The sequence below is a fragment of the Pectinophora gossypiella genome, chromosome 22, assembly GCF_024362695.1.
Source record: "Pectinophora gossypiella chromosome 22, ilPecGoss1.1, whole genome shotgun sequence".
In the NCBI taxonomy this organism is placed as follows: domain Eukaryota; kingdom Metazoa; phylum Arthropoda; class Insecta; order Lepidoptera; family Gelechiidae; genus Pectinophora; species Pectinophora gossypiella.
This window is the reverse complement of record NC_065425.1, coordinates 80321-103786: the sequence shown is the minus strand read 5'-3', so window position 1 is coordinate 103786 and position 23466 is coordinate 80321. Positions and strand designations below refer to the sequence as shown.

The following is a 23466-nucleotide window of genomic DNA, read 5'->3' as shown; positions in this document are numbered from 1 at the left end:
ACTCCAGCACGATTGGATAACACTATTCCTTGCAATTAGTCGCTGCTATGGGCGTCTGATTGTAATGATAAATATATTAACAATAGCAATCTCCTTAATCATCATTTCGTAATTTATGTCACAACTTCCTAGGAATTTATGATGAGTACTGAGATGAAATCACCGACTCAAGCCAGTAGTAGTAAATTAAATTCAGTGGGTTCGATCTAAATCTACGTATTGTTTTGTTATAAAAACTTTGTTTTGAAACTTTTGGCTATTTTTAACAAATTGGAATATTACGTACCTATACTCCATACACCAACGATGCATTAACCCAGTAGCGTCAGTATCATATGTGGATGTTTATGTACAACATTTATTAATACCAATAAAGCTATTAAAGTCTGTGCCAAGTGTTTTATGATATGCACAGCGTGTTATGTCAGTCGGGACGGCTTGTGAATGGCGTGGTGCTGACAATGCATAATATTTAACAGTGTTGCACAAGTTTACGAGCGCAGCGAGCATGTGAGCATCGACGGTACAACCTCTAGACTCCTAATAACAGATCAACGGGTTCTGTCAACACATCTGACTAAAAAGCCGCCCGACCACATCAGACCAATCACGACCTTCTGTGAACTTTCGACGTTTTTATAATCTTGAGTGAACCAATCAGAACGCAGCGTCTGGCCATATTCACTCTCCTCTTACCTCAGCAAGTTAACAGGATGAATTGTATGCGAATAAATAAACTATTTCTATTTGGTTGCGTCGTCGATGCGACGGTCGGAAGTTGTCCGTGGGGAGAGCCCCGTGCCGTGTCATATGTCGCCCGCTGATCGCTGCACAATCGCGACCCTGCGACTCTCCAGAGACGTATATGTCACGTCGCTTGTTGCTACATCTGTCCACATTCATTGCCATTCCTAGTTTCCAATACGGTTTATCCATTTGCAGTTTCTAGTTTCTATTGTTCTTGTTTGATATCTTGTTAAATTGTACCTTTTACATTTTTTTCTGTTTCTTTCTTTGTTGTGGTCGCTGTATCATGGCATTTAGCTGCATTGCTGTGCTCATGGACCGTGAACTATAATATGATGGAGTTAAGGTACTGGTATACATTTCGCCGTTAAGATTGCTTCCAGGAAGATTCCTCGCTCCGTGAAATTAGGTGACCCAAATGCAAATTGCTGAATACTTGTTCTGTTTTATTGCCAAAATACACCCAACACCGTACTGGCGTGTTATCATTAAGTAGGTGCCATGATAACGTAATGCGACAATAATGTAACATTACGTCACACTGGATGAGTAATTTCAGAAGCTAAAAATACAATATCAATGTAAAAACCTATCAGGCACTGACTGACTGTTTATTGTGGCTTAACGACGACATTGAACGCACGAAATGTTTGAGCAACAAATTTGCACTCATCAAATTGGGGAGTTTGGTTTTGACTAAACATTGTTGTAATATGGCGAGGATGTATGTAACAGCTGTTATTGTATTAGTCATGTGATATAATCATAAGCTAGTCCATAGTCCACCTGTCAGTTTTTGCTCGTTGAGTCATGTCGGCCGGAGACTGGTTTTTGTCGCGGTTCTCGTCCGCTGCTTGGAGATTGATGGCTGCACCATCGAAGAGGTGATCGCACTCGTACATTAAGTCGTTCTATACCTACGAGTGATCCATCATGTTTTGTGAATATAATTTGCTATGCATATTCTTGTTTATCAGTCTTGCGCTTTTCCTAACAAATAGTTGCTGTTGGTTTTAGAAATTAATGGCGGAAATTTTGACACGTTACGACCAATAAAGCTATTAATGACTGTGTTCGGTCTATTACGACCCGCGTAATTAATATCAGCATGAAATTGTTCATTGTGCTGTCCATCTTGATTTAGGCAATTGGGTATTTGATTTGCAATCACGAACTCCAGCCTGTATATGTAGGGGTCAGCCAATATCATTATACAAAGTTCAAAATTCTTTAGATTTAAATGAATATAGAAATATTTATTAAAATACGGTACTGAAATGCATTTCTTTTTAACTTGCTTTTCTTCATTCGGTTGAATTTTCAATATAGATTGCGTGGAACGGCGTCGTATGTGGAACCTATCTCAACCGCGCTGAATGCGGAAGGTGGTCCGCGTGTGGGGCTGCTGGCGCCGCTCCAACGACTATATATAGGCCTCCGCCCGGCAGCTTCCTTCACGACAGCTTCACAACTTTACAGCCGTGATGGGAATGCTCGCCCTGGATGGCGCCAGTCAGCGCTAGTACACGTCATTAACGCCCTGATGAGTCGACACTCTGCTTATGTTGGTATTTTTGTTATACGTTATGGCAGTCTAACATTTGAAATATTTTCGTTTTCTTCAGTAGACCTTTGTTTTAAAAGTATAGTATTTTTTTTTGTTTTACATCTATTTATATTATGTTTATTATCTCTCAATAATAATTCAGCTTGCTTTATTATGTCGTTTTCTTGAATAGTTGCGTTTGTTTGTCTTCTGTTAGGATGTTAATACTCTAATGTGGCAATTTGCATTTGTTGAATGAGTATTTTGTCAAGATATAAATCTGTTTTTTAGAAACCGTAATAAAGTTAAGGTAATATTGTATCTTAGAAGACTCAGCTGGGACATTAAATACTTTATAAGGTTTATTTATGAGCGTGAGTTCACGTATGTTTTATGTTTCGACCGGAGACGCGGCGCGTGCGCACACAACAGATACTGTTATCATGATCAGCTGCTCACCGCTGCACGTAATGTGGACCAACTGTCATCCTCTGCTATGATACACATCTTAATTGATTACATGTTCTACATACTGTACTATTCATCTATTTTTCTAATAAGTGTTCTAAGGTGGAGCGAGTTTTTTCTCAATTTTACTATAGATGTGGTTGTTTTTAGATCGAAAAGTATTTATATTTATATTATGTGGTTTGAGACATCAAACTTGAGTATAGTGTACTGTACATTATATTTAGGTATATGAAGTCAGGGCGGATACAGAGCGGAGTCATTGTGTTTATCAATCAATCATGGGGTAGACAGATACAATCCCCCCGAATCATTCGTATTTAGCGGAATCTTTCCTGTTAGATGTTGTCCGTGCTCTTAAAGTCTTTGTATTTTAACCAGTCCATATAATATCCAGTTTTGAGAAAAAATAGTATCCGTAACCGCCAGTCCACCGGCCGTTGCGGCTCGTTGTGGGACTCCCCACCCCACGTGATCGTTGCGTCGTCGTCGTGATTGCACACCACAACGATAACATGCCGCATTAATTGCCTTTGAACTTTATAATATACCTACTTAGTATCAATAAGTCTCATAACATTGGTACCTAACCTACTAGTGGTTAAGTTTGTGACCGTGTTTTGAATACGGGAGTCTAATGTAAATAGATAGGTCTAGCACTTTTTCTATGTTAGTAGTATTTGAAATTTACAAATTAATAACCTAATATGTACCACTGCTGGAAACAGGCCTCCCCTCTGATCGGGGCTGAACCGTATTCTACCACTGGGAGTTGTAAAATAAATGAATTATCTGTGCACTTGGAGACCATTTGACCTTCGAACTTGTTCACGTAATTGAACATTTGATAGATCAGTTTGCGTGGCTGTTTCGCGATTGTCCATTAAAGTAATGAGGCTGATGGAACCGACGCGGGCTCTTCTGGTTGTACCGGGTAGACTAGGAGACTACAGTGATTGAATCACGCAGGTCCCGCCCCGCTTCGGGCGTTGACCGGAGTGCTAACGAGGGATGTCACACCCGGCGGGGCGTGACCCAATTACACCTGGTGTCATGCTGTAACGGGTTGTTTGGTTGATGAATTGCATATAGTTTTTGTATGTTCATCACTGGGATTTAACCTGTTAAAATCAGGATATCGTTGCTAAACGACGTCTCTTTTATTGGTAACCGACTGAGTGTGCGGTCAATATTTATATAAGGTAATCAATTAGGTACCCACTTATGGCCTTGATTTACTACATCTTCCGTTATATGCAAGTATAGAGCAAATGAAAAACTAATAATGTCGATTAATACAATAAAATTTACAGAACTATGTCCAAGTTGAAGCCTTTGTTCGCACAGTTTAACAAAGAGAGAAATTATAGAAAAAAAACGATGCGTCATAAAAATGTGCGGTCAATACTAAATGACGTGCAGGATGCGATTGTCGATTCTCTCTTGCAGCAGTGAATATATTATTCAGGTCTCCCCTGACGTGTGGTGCAGTGCGGTGCAGGCAATTGTCGGCGCAGTGTGCCGCGGCTGCACCGCGGCGTGGGTCCGGGCCCTCTCGTTGACCCCTACTAATGTGAATTTATTACGAGCGCCTTTATTAAACGTTATTACGGACCCCACCGAACTCTCCGCACGGAGAAATTGGGTTACCTATTCCACTCGCCCACGCTTCAATTAGGTTATCTGTACAATAATAAAATAAACAGTCGTACGGTATGGCTTCAATTTCTAGAAAATGGGCGGTGTATTTTGTAAAATAATAAATGTGGTGGACATGATCTGAGAGGGGTCTTGTTAGGTGGAGACAATTTTAAAGGTGCAGAAATGGCATATCACCAAACGCAGTAAATTGTTTTCGTTCGGAATCCGCCAATACTTAAGTGTTTGATAGTTGGTACATATTTTATATTTTTGTATGTTCTTCACCAGTAAATCAATACATTGGCATTGTATACTTTGTTTTCGATGCAGCTCACCACCTATCACGTTGGTCTAACAGAAAGCTCGGTGACGTGTGGGTACTTCATTCATCTGCCGACGGATGTACATCTGGGTACCCCAATTAGGATATACTCATCTGCACACGTCAAAGCTATGCGATCCCTACCACATACGTACATTGTCAGTAGTATTGCTGTTGAAACAATTTAGCGTAATGTTTTAATAATGTAATGTTTGTTTGTGTTGCAGGCAAGGTGGTGTGCGGCGCGTGCGGCGGCAAGTGCAGCGGCGAGGTGCTGCGCGTGTCCGACAAGTACTTCCACACGGCGTGCTTCACCTGCCGGGCGTGCAGCGCCTCGCTCGCCAAGGGAGGGTTCTTCTGCAAGGACGGACACTACTACTGCCCACAGGTCAACACTCTTTCTACAAGACGACCGACGCAATCTCGTGGAATTCGCTACTTAGCCGGGTTTTCCTCCTCTTTGTCCTAATATCTTCTTCTATCGCGTGGATTGTGAGGTGGATTACCAACCCCATCAACCCTATTGTCCTAATGTAATGCTATGGGAAAACTTAGGTCCGTATTAATAAACCGCTCTTATCTCTCTCAAGATGCCGTTCTTATTAATAAACGTAAATTAAGTGCGCGTTTAGGGTTCCGGTATCAATTGAGTGACGTCGTATTAAGTTCCGTCAGTCAGTAAGCTTGCAGAGAGTACTTACCTAAATATTCATAAAACATTTCCGCCTTTTCTATTTTTCGCGGTGGACACGGCGTGGATATAAATGACGCGATGATTTCCGGATCAGGCCGCAGACATTTAATTTACGACGCTTTGTTTCCGCTTCAAGTAAAGCTTGAATCTCGTAAACATAGCAGACGTCCCTTTTATTAGGCTTGTAAAACGTGACCTATATCCGGCTAACAATAGCAGGGGCGATGACATTGTCGAATGTTGGGCACAACCACCGCGTGTGCCAACAGGTGCGAGCAGACATCGCCGAGCATCGCCGCTATCATGTGTTGCATATTTAAAGCTACTCTCACACTAAGGTTTATTTTCAATGTTTTCGTTAAATAAGTCCGTTTTGAAATTGTTTTTTAGTGATCGTTTAGAAATAAATAAAGAAATAGTTACCTACCTTCGGTGTGACATGCAGTAAGTGTGGAACGGTGCAAAAATGGCTAAAGTAAAGGTCTTATTGTCGTAATGGCTACGTTCTTTCTAAAACAGTATAGATGGCGCTGTACAGATTTTTCTTCGTTTGACCTTTATTTATTTATATATAAAGTATAAATGATGACTCTTTTTATTACACCAAGGCACAATTCCATCTTCCCCCCATTATTATTCTGATCAAAATAAAGAAAAGCAATATAGGTAGCAACATAATTCTATATATAATGTGATCCAAATATCAAGCAATAATTATTTTTATATCTGCTTCTGCAATTACATTGTATTTTGGAATAATTACGCACCCGAGTAACGATAAAATAGGTCATTTTAAATCCGTTCACATTCAAAATATTTATTTCGGAAACTAGTCCGTATTTCGTTAGTAACAGAAAACTTAACCTAGTATTAGTAACAGATTCAACGCCATCTATATTGTTTTTGTTGAACGTAGCCTGGAAAGTCCCTCATTTCACATCTGTGTAGAGTGTTCACTGCTGTGCAAGCCTCTTGCGCGGCGTGTATTGCATTCTCTGTGGTTGTTTGAGCCGTAGTGGTGTGTGTGCGCAGGACTACCAGCGGTCGTTCGGCACGCGGTGCGCGGCGTGCGGGCAGTACGTGGAGGGCGAGGTGGTGTCGGCGCTCGGGAACACCTACCACCAGAAGTGCTTCACCTGCGCGCGCTGCAAGTACGGACAACACACATCAATGCTCATCTATGTAGATCCTTATACAATTTCTGCAGTAATATTTACTGGTATATCTATCTATCTGCAGTTTGTTGCTTCTGCGTCTATAACAGGGGTTTCTGATAATGATTTACGCTACACACTAGCATAAACGATTAAAAATTGTCGGACCACTGTACACTGATATGGCCAGTGGTCCGGAGAGCGCCGAGATGTAGGTGCAATGTTGGCACCGTGTGTGGTTGCAGACGCGCGTTCCCGTCGGGCGAGAAGGTGACGTACACGGGCGCGGAGGTGGTGTGCTCGCAGTGCGTGGCGGCGCCGCAGCGGCACACGGCGCGGGCCGCGCGCGAGCCGCGCCTCGAGCCGCGCGCGCCCAGCCGCGAGGCCCGCGACCACGCCGACCACAACGACCACGCCGCCCACGCTGACCCCGCCGGCCGCGCCGACCACAACGACCACAACGACCGCGCGCCGCGCGCCCACGACCAGAACGGTAACCACACACCCGGGGGTCAGTCCTGATCATGCTTTGATCATTCATCCACTATCTTACTTATTCGCATTTTCGCTGAAACTAATTTGTTTGTTTAACAAAAGATTAACAACAAAACATAATATTTTTTCTCTTTCATTGCAATTTTCAAAACATTTCAGCATTAACAATTTTAATTTTTCATCTGTTCTTGAATTAATTCTTGTTATCCCTTTCCAAGTTTACAATGTCTTAATATCATGGAAACTAAATCTAGCCTGCTTTAGTCTACATTTGGCTTCTACAGTCAATAATGGTATTGTTGTTTGTTCTATTACAGAGTGTGCGGGATGCGGTCAAGAGTTATCAGAAGGGCAGGCTTTGGTCGCCTTAGACAGGTCAGTTGTATGAAGTTTCTATATTCCATTAATCTTTCAAGATTCAGATATTAATAGTTCTACAAAGAAACATTGAATGAAGTCCAAGAATACAGACAGGTCCTACATTTTCCTAACTTCACTAGATGCGAGGGACACGTGATCAATCAAAGGATTCATCTTCGGCAGTGCGGACGTTATTTACTGTCGCCGGGCCGTGTTACGTAGTTTTGTGTGTTGTTAATCTCACCGATTTAGTCTTAAACTTCAGAATAGTCATTTTAGAGTTCAGAATAGTCATTTTAGAGTTCAGAATAGTCATTTTAGAGTTCAGAATAGTCATTTTAGAGTTCAGAATAGTCATTTTTAGAGTTCAGCAAGGTCAATAGTCAAGTATTAATAATGGTGGTGTGTGCAGACAATGGCACACGTGGTGCTTCTCGTGCGGCGAGTGCGGCGGCGTGCTGCAGGGCGAGTACATGGGCCGCGGCGGCGTGCCGTACTGCGAGCGCGACTACCAGCGCCTCTACGGCGTGCGCTGCGCCTACTGCCAGCGGTACATCTCCGGGAAGGTGCTGCAGGTCGGTACTGCACATAATCACACCCAATTCATCATTAGTATTAGCTTTATGGCCGGCAATCTAGTTTGAAACTTGAGTGTCCATATTATTTGTTGTTTTTTTTCTATTTATTTTATCGCGTAGCTCCTATTTAAATATCATACAGATGTTCATACTTAGATTCAGTCACAATCTGTAAAGATCTCAAACTCCAACATAATTGCTTGCTAGAAAATGACGTTTATATTAAGCGTCGTTCTTGTAATTTACAACTTGTCTAAAGCATTTGATTGTGTTAAACACGAAATTCTGTAACTTAAATTGGACTGCTATTGAATAAAGAATAATGGCTTTAGTTTTCAAGACTTCTAATGAGTATGAACTCATGCTTAGAAAATATAACTCAAAGCGTTCATAATAATGGAGTAAAGGAGGTTATCTTGAAAGTGCAGGAATGTCCCAAGGCACTACTTTAGATCATTTTTTATTCCTCGTTCATATAAGTGGCACCCAGGATTTATATGTCTTCTTGATCTTAGTATACTTTTAATACGCGTGTACGTAATTTTACCTATGATAAAAAACATTAACGACTTAAGTTGGAAAAAGCCAAAATGTATACATTTCGGTTTTGAACTATACATGTCCCTGCCCAGTAAAACCTAATCTAATATTTTGGAACTCACTTGCCTACAACTAATCTTTACCATGACATTACGAGCATCACCTTGACATTGACGGTGTGATCGATGATTGATGTCGCGCCGTGACAATGTGACACTAACGACGCCGCGTGGCTTTGTGTCACAACAATAGCGGCCCGATCACTACGACAGACGTGCGAACGACGTGACTCACGGGACCGCTCGCTTCAAGTGATGCTCGATTGTATCCGGGATAGCTTTGAAAGCAAGATTACTTAAATACACAATGAAAACATACATAAGATCACGCTTCCTTCCCGTTGGGACGGGCAGATCCACGGAACTCCACTTGCTATGACCCTGACACACCACATCGCTTCTTCCACTCCCATCAAAGCCTATCAAAGAAATATACTTAATAATTGAACATAAATTTATTATCTTCAATGAATTTAAGGGCTACATTTTGTTAAGTCTCAGTCAATATCTGCCGGTCGCATAGCTCAAAACCCTAGCCGGAACTAATTTATTATTCAAGTCTCGTGACCGATGCATACTTTGACAGTTGAAACGTCCGTAGTGAAGTATTCAGCGCCCTTAATATTAATAACACTCATGTCCCGTTGCCACTATGATGTAACTCACCTACAATCGGTTGCATCGCTACTATATTTGAAACAATGTGTCTGCGAGGATGCGATCAGCTGTGACACTGTACTTACTGGGATCACGCGAGCATTGTATGCACATTGTATGCAGCGAAAACTATCGTAACGGTCCCGTGATGATGTTAAATCTTGGACGTCGACTATTTGCGAGAGCTCAACTTGTATCAGTATTCTTTTCTGTAATGTAAGCAATTATTAATTAGTGTGACAAACATACACTCCCTTCACTGTAATACTTAGATATAAGTTTAACTTTAAGTTTCCTTTGGCAAACTATGCGCCAACATTACATGTACCCCATTTTTACGGTCTCCCAAGAAACAGGCTCCGCCTCGTTTCGCACCCTCTGTACATTTGGTTATATTTTTAATAGAAGTACTTCCCCTACTTCATGTGCCTCGTTGCACCGCAGGCGGGCGAGAACCACCACTTCCACCCGACGTGCGCGCGCTGCAGCAAGTGCGGCGACCCCTTCGGCGACGGCGAGGAGATGTTCCTGCAGGGCGCCGCCATCTGGCACCCGCGCTGCGGGCCCGCGCCGCACGACCACGGCGACGTCGCCACGCTGGACCGCGCCTGCTCCGAGCTGCAGGTACGAGGGACTGGACCGCTATGTGGGGACCGCCAAGGGCACCAGCCCCGCCGGCAGTGGCACTTTTTATTAGGAAAGACAGCCTAGGTACCACTTTCGGGCTTTAAATATGTTTAAGTTGCAAAGTATCTAGATTATTAGACCGCTATTCAAAACCACTAGTTCCTCAAATGTCGACCTGTGCTTCACATCAGCATGTCAGTAGACGTACCAGCCCCGTAGAATGATCGTGTACTCACACTTCGACCGAAATATAATATTTTCAAAATATAATTTTTGTGAAATTGACTTCACTCCTTGATTGTATCCATGATTTCATCGTAAAAGACAGGGATCTGGTTATGTATACTGTCTTAAGATGCTATAGTTAGCCTAATCATTATTATTTTGGTCGAAGTGTAGTAGTAGATGTCGTATTATAAGTGCACCAGTAATGTATGTTGTTGCCACACTGTAGCTGCTTGCTGGTGTATTCGTGTTTGGATATATTGTGAAATATGTAGCACGGAATATACCAGCAACTTCTATAATTTTATGTTCAATGGCCAAACGAAACGTACAAATGAATACGCAATTCATTATTTGATTTAAAGTATTTGAAGATGTGTTTGTTTGGGCCCTTTATGGAATGATTTTTCCTTTTTTTTTCAGTTCTTTTTGTTAATAATTTATCTTTTTTTTTCACCTTCCGACGCTCGGGTTGTCCCACGTTATACACTCGATCAAATATTCAGTTTTGTATCACTTTCTCAAAATAATTGTACGGCACGACTCATAACCAACCAACTTTAGAGTCATGTCTAAACTACCGCACCTAACGTGTCACACCCCGAGCGCGGCCGTGCCCACGCGTGTCACCTACCTGTAACATGTCACGTCCACTCACGTGACTGACAAACTTACACGAGTGAATGTCTAACACAAACGTGACACACTGACGTGTAACTGTGACATATTGACACGAGTGACTGCATATCATCATGATGTGCAGTCACCACAGAACTGACACGAGTAACTAAATGACGTATATAAATGTGACACATTGTCATACCTGTAGTGTCACATAGCCACATGTGTCGGTGTGTAACGAATAGTAAAGTCCTGCGGGTCAACGTGTCACTTCGTCAAGCATGCCACTGTGTCACACTGTGAGACGCCTGGGCCGGTGTAACATGAGCAATGTTGTGCAGTTCTCGCTGCGCTCGCGCACGCCCAGCGTCAACGGCTCCTACTGCAGCCCCTACAGTAGCTTGACCAGGAAGGTCCGTCACTTTACCTTTACTTTTTTTTATTCTTTAAGTTTTTGTGCTTTCGAATGGAATCTTCATTTTTCATTCCATCATTATGCAGGATTTTAACATAATTATACTTACTCGGATTCTGGTTCCCTACTTGCTGATAAGTTATCTGATAGCCTATCTGCCGGATATGTTCTGGATGCGCTATCAGCAAGTAGTGAAACAACGTCTCGCCGTAGTGATTGGGTCGCCAAACACAATGACGAGCCTAAAACGTAACTTAGAACAGCTCTTCTTTAATATATGTTTGTTTACCCATCTCGATCCGTTCTAAAGCACATTTCCTTGTTTTAGTTGACACATTTACAAGTTTGGTTGTGTCCCTGTAGTCAGCCCTGTGTTGATGTCTCATTCACGTTGTCACTGTGTGTCGTAGTCGCACCCGGCATGTGGATGTGTTGACTAACTGCCTTAGTATGTAGTTTGTTTACATTTTTAGTTTTTGTTGGAAATCAATTTGCGTTTGATCACGATCTCGCCTCGATGGTACGAGATCGAGGCGAAGACTTAGCACGCTTCTTTAGTAAGAGCCTAAATCACTCTATTATATTGAGAGGGAGAAGGCAGTGGAGTGGATCTTTGTTATGACTAGAACCCGGCAGTTTAATTACAGATTTTAAAGCGTGGCGATTTGATGTGATGAATTATTGAGTTCAGTATTATTACAGCAGTATCGATCGTTTTTTTTATGATTTGGCTTTTATTTGATTAGTATTGCGCAGAAAATATGTGTGTATTGTATTAGATGTTGGAATAGTTTTTGTATAATATTTTGTTTAATTATATTTCTTAAGGCATCGAACAATATTGATGATATATTAGGATCGTGATGCGATTGTGGGAGGAAATGTATTTCTGGATGGAAGATATTGCACTGTTAGTGTATGTGAACACCTCAAATGGTTTATAGGAAATTAGTGTTTTACCAATAGACGGAGTGTGTGTCTGTTACACGTATGGTGACAGTGTATGCGTCCGCAGTACGGGTCCCGCGGCGTGTCCCCGGGGCTGGCGCTGCGCTCGTACGGCTCGGGCTCGGGGCTGGCGTCGCCCGCGCGCATCACCACCTACAGCTACCTCACGTCCGAGCCCAACTACCTGCGGCGCCCGCTGCAGCCCGCGCCGCCCGCCAGCCCGCACTTCCACCGCCCGCCCTGTGAGTACCCCGTGCCCCCCTGACGGCCCTGCACTTTGGATGAAAGCATTGACGTGTGTATGTGGTGGTGCCCGCAGCGTCGGCCAGCACCCGCGCCAGCTCCCGCGCCGGCAGCAAGGCGTCGTCGCGGCCCGGCATGCGCGTGCTGGTGGACTCCATCCGCTGCGAGACGCCGCGGCCCAAGTCGCCGCACATGAACAACGAGGTGGCTATACGCGTACACTCGCACATACCCGTCGCGGCCGGCGGTGTAGTGCTGCAGTGACATAAACGGTTTCCGTCCGCAGGAGCCCATCGAGCTGTCCCACTACCCGGCGGCCTACAAGCCCCCGCCCGGCACGCAGCCCAAGATCGAGCGCGACGACTTCCCCGCGCCGCCGTACCCCTACACCGACCCCGGTAACTACACCCACATACACCTGGCTCGCTCACCAGCCGCTTCCCGGTCGAGTATCTTAACTACGTCACATGATTCGACTTACTGACACGAGTGACTGTATAAGTATGACCATGTGAGACAATCGAATCGATGTGAATATCGGGAATCTCATATTGCTTTAAACGCGGTAAGAACCCATTATTATGTGTTTTAATCATGTGAGACATTTTTAAAGTATTGGTAGCCAACGTGTCATAAAATTATGCACTTCAACCCTCCCGACCCGTGGTACAACTGCGATGTCCAACTGGTTGTGCTACGGAGAAGTAAATTACCCACAGTTCAACTCTTTTTTTATATTTATGATTGTATGATCCGTGGTACAACGGTGGAATTATGTCCGACTGGTTGAACCACCGGGATAAGATGGTCATCGTGTAAAACAAATGAACGTCTACAAAACAAATGACTATCAAGCGATTGGTGGAATAAAGGTGCAATTGTCACAATCTTGTCATTTTGTCTGTATAACTTTGTGAGACGCTTGGGCCGGTGTAAAGTGAGCAATGTTGCAGTTCACAAAGTCACGCGTTCGTGTCATTTTGTCATCACATTGTTCGTTTAATATGTATCGATCGTGTCGTTGCAGAGCGGCGGCGCCGCTGGTCGGACACGTACAAGGGCGTAGCGGACAGCGACGAGGAGGACGGCAAGGTGAACGGCGCCGTCAACGGGGGTGAGCAGCTGCGGCGCGAGGAGCAGGAGCTGGCCAAGATCGACACGGGCATCGCGCAGGTCAGACAACTGGAACCTGGTTTACTATAGTCTGAAAACAGACGTTAGGAGTTCGTGTGAAGCTAACAATTCAATTAAAAGTAATATGTAATGTTGGTCGTGTGCAGGTGTTCTTGAAGGAGGTGAAGGAGCGCGAGAAGCTGCAGCAGTGGAAGCGGCAGAACCTCGACCCCAGGAACGCGAGCCGGTACGTACCCGCGCGTCAGGCGTATCACGTCCTCGGCGACAATGCACGGAACAAATGTTTTATAATTATTAGGCGATAGAACTTTTAGTTCCGATCAAATCCTTCATACATCCTTTTTATTTTAATTTCCTTCTGAAAAAACAAATCTTGTCATGGCAGCCATTTTTTTTCTCGTCATTTTGTTTTTTATTTCTCGTCATTTTGTTTTTTATTTCTCTGCGATAGAATTTGACCAAGGTTTAAATAAGTTATGCGAAATAAACATTGGCCCAGGTTTTACAGTTTACCCAGGCCGTAGAGCATCGGGGAGGCCCCTGATGCGAATCAGTTTCCTAAGATCTGAAAGTTTTCCGATAGTCACCGTGTCGCCTCGATCACAGCCCCATACATCATTTTTACCCCCGATGCTCTTTCTGGGAGATCATGTCAGAGGGTCTCTTATAAGTATACAGGGTGTTAAAAACCACTAAACAGTGGATGATTGTCCCGGCAGCACCCCGAGCGCGGCCCGCGAGGCGGCCCCGCGCCTGCGCTACTCGTCCCCCGTGGGCGCGTCCCCCTCGCGCAGCCTGGACCACCGCGCCCTCCACGACGCCTCCTGCGCGCACACCGCCAGCCACGGACACATCCCCTCCTACAACGGTACGCCCACACCCGCCACTCCGCCACACCGCTGCGCGGCATAGGCGACGTAAAGAGGAAACAGTACGCTCCATGCAGGTCGCATTCCGATCCTTTTTTGACGTGACCATTTGTACATGTCCACTTGGACTCTGCTAGCATTCTATACTTGACTGAAGTCACAGGGTTCGCTCTATCAGATACCTACGTCGGTAACGGTGCTTCCACGCATCCCATCCGCCGGCTTGCATGGAATTCGTCTACTGTTCTCTCTGTACTACGGCCATTGATAAACTAACAGGACGCAAACTTGGAAGGACTTGTTTAAACCACTACCTAAAATGCTCCATACTAAGTTTACGTCCTGAACTGATGATATATCTTGTGCATAACACTGACCGATTCTACGCACTTGTCCCATAGCAATAACAAACAAATTGGGACGATTCCGCAGAATTCATGGTGTTTATGTAAATCTTCACACTTCGACTTAAGATCTATCTTTATCAACAGAAGCTATCTCAAGCAAGTATCCGCATGTGTAACGTTACTTAATATGATTGTCGGTTATATTTACAAATTAAGGACCTAATAAAAAATCTGTGCAAGAAGTAGTTATCACCCGGAAACTTGCTGATAGCATCTGTAACGACCACTCGGCCATTCTTATAATCCTTCATAACGATGACTTACAACTTGTACTAACAGCGGTGACTACATGTATGTAATGTAAATTCTCTCATCACTGCGGCCCTTCTCAATCTTACGAATTAATATTAACTATTACATAGAATCTATCTAACATTCGGTATGTACGTTAGAATTGTTAAACTCGAAATATTGTCGTAGCATATTTTTCTAATATAAAAAAGTATATATTTTTGAATCAAAGGAAATAACAATTCTACCGTACATACGTGATGTGTCGATGAAGGACAGAGCGTACACTATACTACTAGTTACTATTTCATATTGTTACTTCAGTTGCGACAGGCTCTGAGCGTACACGTCATAAACAATGGAGTATGTCTCAATATTGGACACCAACGTCTGTTACGGTACAGTCGTACTGCACTCGCGAGGGTGAGTCCGAGTCCGGAACATTCCGCGCCTTGCTTACTCACATTACTATGTATACTTCGTCTCCATAGTATCTAGTCTAGTTTATTACCCGCGTCCGCTTTGTCGTTCATCGCGTATCATAGCAGTTGTGAGCGAGTGTAGGTGATCCGTCGGTGAGGTGACGTCACAGGACTCGAGGTGAGAGCTTCCCAAGATTGGCTTGTACCATGTACCGCTTACGACGCCGCCGTACCTTCCGCCGGGTTCCAAATTCTAAATTTATATTCATTTGGGCAGCAATTACTGCCTCGTTAGCTTAGCGTTGTGATTAAAGTAAAGCGTGTCATAGACAAACTGCAGAGTAGGAGAGGTTTGACTTGACATTACATCAACTTTAGTCACACTTCAAGGCAAAAATCTGTTCTTTCTTTATTTTGGGCTATATCGAAAAAAAAGTTTCGAAGGCCTTGTACAAATCATATAATCATACAAACAACACAATAGAATAACGATTTTGAAATAAACTTATGTAAGTAAACGAATAGGACAATAAAATATAATGATTCCTTAAGTAATTTCATAAACTTACGTCGAATAAATGATTTTGAGTTACATCTAGATGTAAAAAATGCATTCTTTATATTATAACTCCAACACTCGTTGTTGATCCTTGCCGGCGGCGTTCGTTATTTTGCAAGTGTGTATTGGTGTCATATCCTGCTTACAGCTTCTTAAACGCACGTTACAACAAAACTGCAGATTTGTATTTAAGTTTCTTAATTTTTAATTTGTTAATATTTTTATTTAATATTTATATTTTACTTAACTAACAACTAATTCCGTGCATGGCGTTCTGCTTTATATACTACTTAATTTGTACGTATTTATTTATTTACGTATTAGTTTCATTTTATAAAAGTTCATCCTTTAATTTCATTTATTATGAATGATTATATGAATTGTTATTTATTATAAATGATTATTTTAAATGTATATTTATTTTGCCGCTCATGTGTCGAGTCGAGCATGTTTTGACGAACATTTGATTTCATAACATTTAAACGGTAAATAAAATATAAATGTGCAAAGTAAATGAAATCAAGTGTGTGTTTATAAAGTACCGCAGTCGAATAAAAAATGTATGTTTTAAAGTTTTTTATTGGACTGCGTGCAGAGTGTATCGGTACCCGCACCGCTCGGTCACGCACGCAACATCGACCGTACGACCTGCGCGGACGCATTTCGACTAGCGTAGCATTTAGTTTGCATTGGCGACAAAAATTACGTCTCGAAGTATATTGTCACAAAAAAAAAATATGACGTAATTTGGCAACACGCTCATATCCCCGAAGGGGAAGGCAGTGGTGTAGTGTATATAGTATATATTATACAGCTACTTCATCAGCTGTGAAAACTATATAAAAAACAGATACAGAATAATCTGTAAAATATCATATTTTACATGCTTGTCGTAGTTTTTCTTGAGACAGCATTCACTAACACCGACATTTCCTAAAAAAGAGCCTTTTGTACTGGTCGTTCGATGTCTGCGTGCACGTGGGCGGGCGTGGGCGCCGTGTGTGGTGACGTGTGTGGTTGTAGCGGGGCGGGCGGGGCGGGCGGGGCGGGCGGGCGGCGCCTGGCGGGCGGCCACGCTGCCGGCGCAGCTGGCGGGACACGTGCGTGCAGGTGACGCGGGCCGCCCTCATGGCCCGGCCGCGGGCCACGCCACCAATCACCCATTTACTGGCCATGAAGGCGGCTCCTTAATTACAACATAAGCTAGCTTAAGTATTTAGTTGTAAGAATCGAAATCGTGATCGTTGTTGTCATTTTTAAAATAGGCTTATTTGTTTATATAAAAAAGTATAACATTTTACAGATAAATTAACTGAATCAAATAACGCTCCACCTGCAAAGACAGACAGGCGGTAATAAGGTTAAGGTCAACAACGATGACGGTCCCGCTAGGAGCTAAGTACGTTAGGCCCCCGGTCCCGCTAGCCCCGTAGAGCCCAGCGCGAGTGTAGCGTGGTGTTGCAGTGGTGTCGTCGCTGCGCGCGCCGCCGCGGCCCGGCTACGGGCTGGCCGCCCGCAGCCACACCTTCTCCTCCAGCACCGCCGTGAGTATGACACGCGTCTGGGACTGGAATGGGCCACGAGTATACCTCTCCCCGACTATATGTGTCCCTAAGTATTTCTCTCCCGAGTGTGCAAAATTATGTCTTCCTGAACATTCCCTTGGTATTTCTCTCCATGAGTAAATCTCACCCTTACTACATAGTATCTGATTATTTGTGTTTAAGTATATCTCCCTCTGAATAATCCCTCACGAGTATATATCTCCCTGAAAAAGCCCGATTATACACCTCCCTGAAAATACATCTAGGTAGATAAAGACAACCTCCAGCCGTGGCAGCTTTATATATAATTCTTTGGTCATTAAAAGAAGCCATGGTCAGTATATCACTACTGGTTGGTCTATAGTGTAGCTTATTACTAGATGTCACTGAATTCGCTTATGAATGGCCAATAATAATAAGGCCGTAAACGTTACTCAACATCTTATATCATGGCTGGAAGGTGTCCTCCGGGAGTTGTGACGAGGTTGTACCTGGTTGTGTTGTACAGCATTGGTTTATAAACTGGGGTTTATATTAAAATATTGTCTATGGCAGTATACGTATGTATTATTGATATGTATTCCAGTTGCGACGTGTCTGTCCGATGCTTTCTTGCTGAGTACGTTCTTGTAGTTGGTCTTCCTATAGCTGCACTTATATATTTATGAAGTTTTTATATAAATTGGTTTCTAGTGTAGATATTTATATTCTGTTAATGCTTCATGTCTAGAGTGTCTATTGCTGTATATTGAGTTTTGTCTCTTAAATGGTACGTCTAATTACGTTTGTAAATTGTATATTTTAGAAAACAAAATGTTTTGAAAATTCAACTTGTTATACGTGACCACAATATGACGAACGAGGACTGACTGACGGGTCAATCAAGACGGGAGGAATCAAAAAAAAAACCAAATCTGTACATCGAAAATGACAATTAGATGTACCATTTGTGTGAAAATTATCAGTGATTATGGCTTGAATACACGTAAGGAGTATAGTGGCGAGGCGGCCCTGGTGTGGTGCAAGCACCTGGCCGCGTCGCCCGGCCGCGAGCAACGCGTGCCAGCCGTGTGTGTGTTGCAGGGGGACTTCACGTTCAGCGCGCTCGGGGACAAGACGCACAGCACCGACTTCAGCAGCGGCAAGTCTGACAGTACGTACATGCTATACCCTCACGTGGACACCGTGTAGGATGCCAGTACCAGCTGACTCGTCCTAGCAGTAGGGACACTCCCGCCTGACTGTGATACGTTTATTATTCGATGATAGTGGCGATTACCAGATTCTAAGAGCTCTGACAACGGGTCGTTGACTAAGATGTCGTGTATGTGGTGCAGGCAGCATATCGGGTGCTGGGGACAGACTGTATGCGCACATCGAACGACACGCGCCGTGACCGCCACCAAACGGCCGATTAGAGCCGCCCGAGGGCTCAATATCTTCACCCTTAACTATACATACCATCTGTAGCAACGATCGCTGCTAACGCGTGCGCACGCGACGGCCGGAGTATCCCTGCTGTATGCGAGCCCAGTGTCCCCCGAGGCCCCTCTGCCGTCATGTTCAATAATACCTTTTCTGTTCTTGCGTGTCTCAGTAACACAACTATAAGGATATCTCACTCTTCTACCCTCAGTGAGCATTCCATCGCTACCAATATTACGCAATTGTTACCTTAGTATGTATTCGTTCCTGTGTATGTTCTAGTTCTCTGACACGTGATTACACTTTACATACGATACCTAGTTCACTACACTGTAGCTGGCCAACACCTCCGGACATTACTACCACGGACACACTTTTACTGTAATATGTATTATAACCGGCGCTTGTGTGTTGTGCCCAGTGCGGACGGACCTGTGCGGTAAGTGCGAGAGGGACGCCGCTACCCGCCCGCCGGCTGCTAGAGCGAGACAGCTATACACACGCACCCCCGCTCACGTCATGACCCCTCATCTTCATGTATCTCTTGCGCTGCCTTTCAATCTCTTTGTCGCACTTTCAAAGTTAAACTTTCGCTTTTACGTCCGTTTTTCTGAAGCGACAACATTTCCATAATTGAACTTACGCTCTCTGTCAGAGCACCGCGCACGCTTTATCAATATTGTTATCGACATCCTTGTCATATGATTGTAGCGTCAAGTACACGATGTCGGGTAGATGCGGTCATCGCCTGTGCTGCCGCCGTAGCATGGCTGCCTTGAGGAGCTAGTCGCCGTGTTGCGTCTCTCGCCCAACTAACACTATCAAAATTTAGAATCCAATATAAAATTAATGTTTAAAAGTAGGCATTAGTTTGCTTTGTATGTTTCGTCCATTTATTATTACTATTTTCGGAAAGAGATTGTCAATTTTAGATAATGATCCGTAGAGAAACGGTTGGTTTATGTTCATCACGTTCACGTTGTTCTGTGCCCGCTCTTGTGCTACCATCCACGTGGACTGGAGGGCGCACTCACTTGTACTGAATGTCCATGATGGTGTCGGTGTACTGGCGTGTTGTTAACGTTGTCGTTTGCTTGCAGTATCTGCCGGCTCCATCACCGACGTGGACAGGAGTGCTGTGGTGAGTTCCAGCGATACAGTTATTTAGTTACGTTAAATAATATAAACGTATGTTGAAATTTGTTATTTGTGATTTTAATCCGTAAAAAGTTATAAAAAATAAGTATATGCACTTTCATTTGTTAAACATTTCATGCTCTGATATAATATGATTACATTTGGAGAGCGCTTCGTGCTGCGGAATGACGCGTTTCTGAGTGTCTGATATGACCGTAGATGGAAATGATCCAACGGTTGCCGGACAGTTATGCTTCAGAAATGGAACATTTTAAATATTCAAATAAAGAACTTTAGAATCGCTCATTATAGTTTGACCGCGAGCGCGGCGCCTCGACGGCGGCAGACGACACCTCCGAAGTAAACGTCAAGGCTTTGAAGTCGGTTTTTGAATGAGTATCGCGTATGGTTGCAGACGACGGACGGCGGCGGGGCGGGCGCGGCGGGCGGGGCGGGCATGTGCCGCGGCGGCGGGCGGCGCTCGCTGCCCAACATGGCCACGTCGCTGCTGCTGCACGAGCCCGCCAAGCTGTACCCCTACCACCTGCTGCTCATCACCAACTACCGCCTGCCGCCCGACGTCGACCGCCTCAACCTCGAGGTGAAGTGCCAAATGTCTTTCGATAGGAGTAGTGTGTCGCCCCCTCCAGTATACGTAACGACCAGCGCTTGTGTTGCAGCGGCACCTGTCGGACGCGGAGTTCGAGGCGATCCTGCAGATCGGGCGGCAGGACTTCTACCGCCTGCCGCAGTGGCGCCGCAACGAGCTCAAGCGCCGCGCGAGGCTCTTCTAACCGCCGCCCGATGATCCCCGTGCCGCATAATCCGATCACCACATTATTTATTACGACTTGTTGTTATTTTATTTTTATATTTTAACTTTAATGTATCGTAAGTTCGCGCGTGCTGCTGCCGACCCCGGCCCGGCGGCGGCGCACAGACCCCGCCCGGCGCCTCACTTTTAAACCTTATTGGACCGCGATAAGGTGTACAAGCGGGCCGCCGCCGCCGGGCCGCGGCGGGCGCTGCGATGTTACGCCGCACCACGGTCCCCCGTGTCCGTGGCGCGTGGTGTACACGCGTGGTGTACACGCGTGGTGTACACGCGCGTGGTGTACACGCGTGTATCGTGTATATTGTATAGAGTGCGAGTTCATAGAACTGGGCGCCGCCGCAGCCGCCGCCTCGTTACCTAGTAACGCCGAGCTGTTAATATATTGATGCCTTGTTTTATAGAATGACTAATATATATGAGAGTTGTGTGCGCGAGTGTATTTGATTTACTTTAGTGAGAACCAAATATATTGTAATTTGTAAGAGACCTATATTGCGGTAGCTGTAAGTCGGGACATACAAATGTACTACGTAGGTTAAGTATAGCTTTCGTCGGTAGCGGGCGTGTGCAGGCCGCGTCGTGACGTCACGCCTCCCACATGGTCCACCGTTACAGTCTATACCACATGGTATCCCGGGCCCGCGTCGCGGCAGCTCCTTCTACTATTGGCAGTTAGCTAATGAACGTTCCGTGCTCGAGCCGCTTCGGGCGACGCGTTGTTTTTAATGTTATTTTAGCGAGATGTTAGTGTCGCGTGCTGTGAGCGAGTGCAGCTTCTAGTGCTGTAAGTATCGTGTAAGGTAGGTAGCTTACTATCAAATGGAATGCCTAATTCGTTACCAGGTCACCGTGTCGCGTGTCCGCGACACCGCCGCCGTGCTGTCTTCACTCCCTTACTATCCCCGCAGCCCGCCAGCAGGGGGACTCGCCTGTTCCTACTGCTGCCGTGCTCTTGGACTCCGCCTGCTGTCTTCACAGCTTTAGCAACTTCAAAAGCCTCTAACCTTTTAGAAATTAGTACCTTCGAAGTACATGAGCACTTTATAATATCGACTCCAGAATGTATGTGAAAATATTCTTTACGTGTTAATTTATATTGTTTTAACATCACACAAATTTTTATTATGATTTATGTGATTGATTTAGCTGGTTGTACACATTGTCTCGGTGTAGTGTAGTATGTAATCACGTGGTGCCGACCTAGATGCGCTAAGACACGTCACAAGCTCGTTGCTCGGCCGCTGTGGCCGGCATCGGCATATATATTATATATATATATTCAAATGTATATACGATTTATTTTAGCAATGTAAAGCTTATGATGAACAGGCTTTATAATAAAATGCACTAAGTATATCTCTGGCGAGCTCCTCATAATGTTTACTAGAACAGACGCCCGCGAACTTTGTGAGTGTATTTTATTATTCGCCTGCGGCTATTTACGACTTACTATAATTCACGTACTCCTGCGCGAGTACTAATATTTGGATTTTCAAAAATATTGTACTGTCATGGTTGCGACGTGACACAATGAGAGCAATTTATCAGTGATTTTAAACAAGAAGACTATGCTTTTGAGTAATAATAATGCATTTCCAATCACTTGCGTGTCTTTATTTCTTATTTCTAGTTCGAGATTTTTCTATACCATCAGGAATTCATACTATATTAGTGGTAATCCACTATAACGAGGGACATTCCAGGATTTCCAGGTGACTTTCCCAAAAAAGGTTTCCTTTCGTTTAACCTTCTAATTTCATATTTAACAGACATGTTAGCATGTTTTATCTTTGTTTTTGGGTATAAATGTGCGAATGTGCGGCTATTTTTGAATAATTTTGTACTCCGAGTAATGAGAAAAAAGGTAATTATCACGTTAAATCTAGACAGTTCCATCTACATATATTATTTTTTAAAAAACGTAATGTGGAAAGTCCCTCATTATGTTAAATTTGTACAGCGCCATCTATATTGTTTTTGGGGAACGTAGGCTGGAAAGTCCCTCAGTCAATAATTGTTTAGATATTTGAATTCAAAAGTAAGCCCGGGCCAAGATAAAACGAATGTCAAAAATCCATATTGAACGACTCTGTCGACGAAGGATTTTTCCCGCTAATTCCCGTTCCCGTGGGAATTCCGGTAATTCCTTTCTTAGTGCACCTCTACGGTACCTAAGCTACGTCCCTTCCAAATTTCAAGTGCCTACGTTTAGGCTGTGCGTTGATATGTCAGTCAGTCAGTTTCTCCTTTTATATTTTTAGATGGGTTAGACTGAGTGAACTAGCTTATTGAATCAGTTGTGGTTGCATCACTAAGTACCAATATGGCAACATTTGGATTTGGGGGAGCGGGGGGAGGGATTAAAAACGCCACATCAAAGGTATTCATCCAAAGAGTAAAGTAATAAATTCATCTACTAAAAAAGCAATATTGCTATTAGACATAATTAATTTGCATTGCGCATTTCCTTTTATTTTTACAATATTGCTTTTTTAGATGAATCGCTTCGATGTGGCCTTTTAACTCCCATCCTCAGAATGTATTTCTGAACGAAACGACCGAC

General features: G+C 44.0%; 1 protein-coding gene across 5 annotated transcripts in view; it reads left to right on the top strand.

The window, feature by feature from the left end:
- The window catches only part of LOC126377017 (actin-binding LIM protein 3), a 51995-nt gene extending 29490 nt beyond the window's left edge, over positions 1-22505 (top strand). For 2 of the 5 annotated variants that reach the window (XM_050024620.1, XM_050024616.1), the window contains exons 2-19: positions 4952-5112; positions 6451-6569; positions 6818-7083; positions 7385-7442; positions 7840-8002; positions 9706-9885; positions 11076-11147; positions 12165-12339; positions 12417-12544; positions 12627-12738; positions 13368-13513; positions 13621-13700; positions 14194-14342; positions 17427-17506; positions 18590-18659; positions 20032-20072; positions 20484-20669; positions 20749-22505. In XM_050024620.1, coding sequence (XP_049880577.1) covers positions 4952-5112; positions 6451-6569; positions 6818-7083; positions 7385-7442; positions 7840-8002; positions 9706-9885; positions 11076-11147; positions 12165-12339; positions 12417-12544; positions 12627-12738; positions 13368-13513; positions 13621-13700; positions 14194-14342; positions 17427-17506; positions 18590-18659; positions 20032-20072; positions 20484-20669; positions 20749-20862 — 2300 coding nt within the window. In that variant the 3' untranslated portion in view covers positions 20863-22505. The other 3 variants (XM_050024617.1, XM_050024618.1, XM_050024621.1) reach the window with 3 other exon arrangements.
- The last annotated feature ends 961 nt before the right edge of the window (positions 22506-23466 follow it).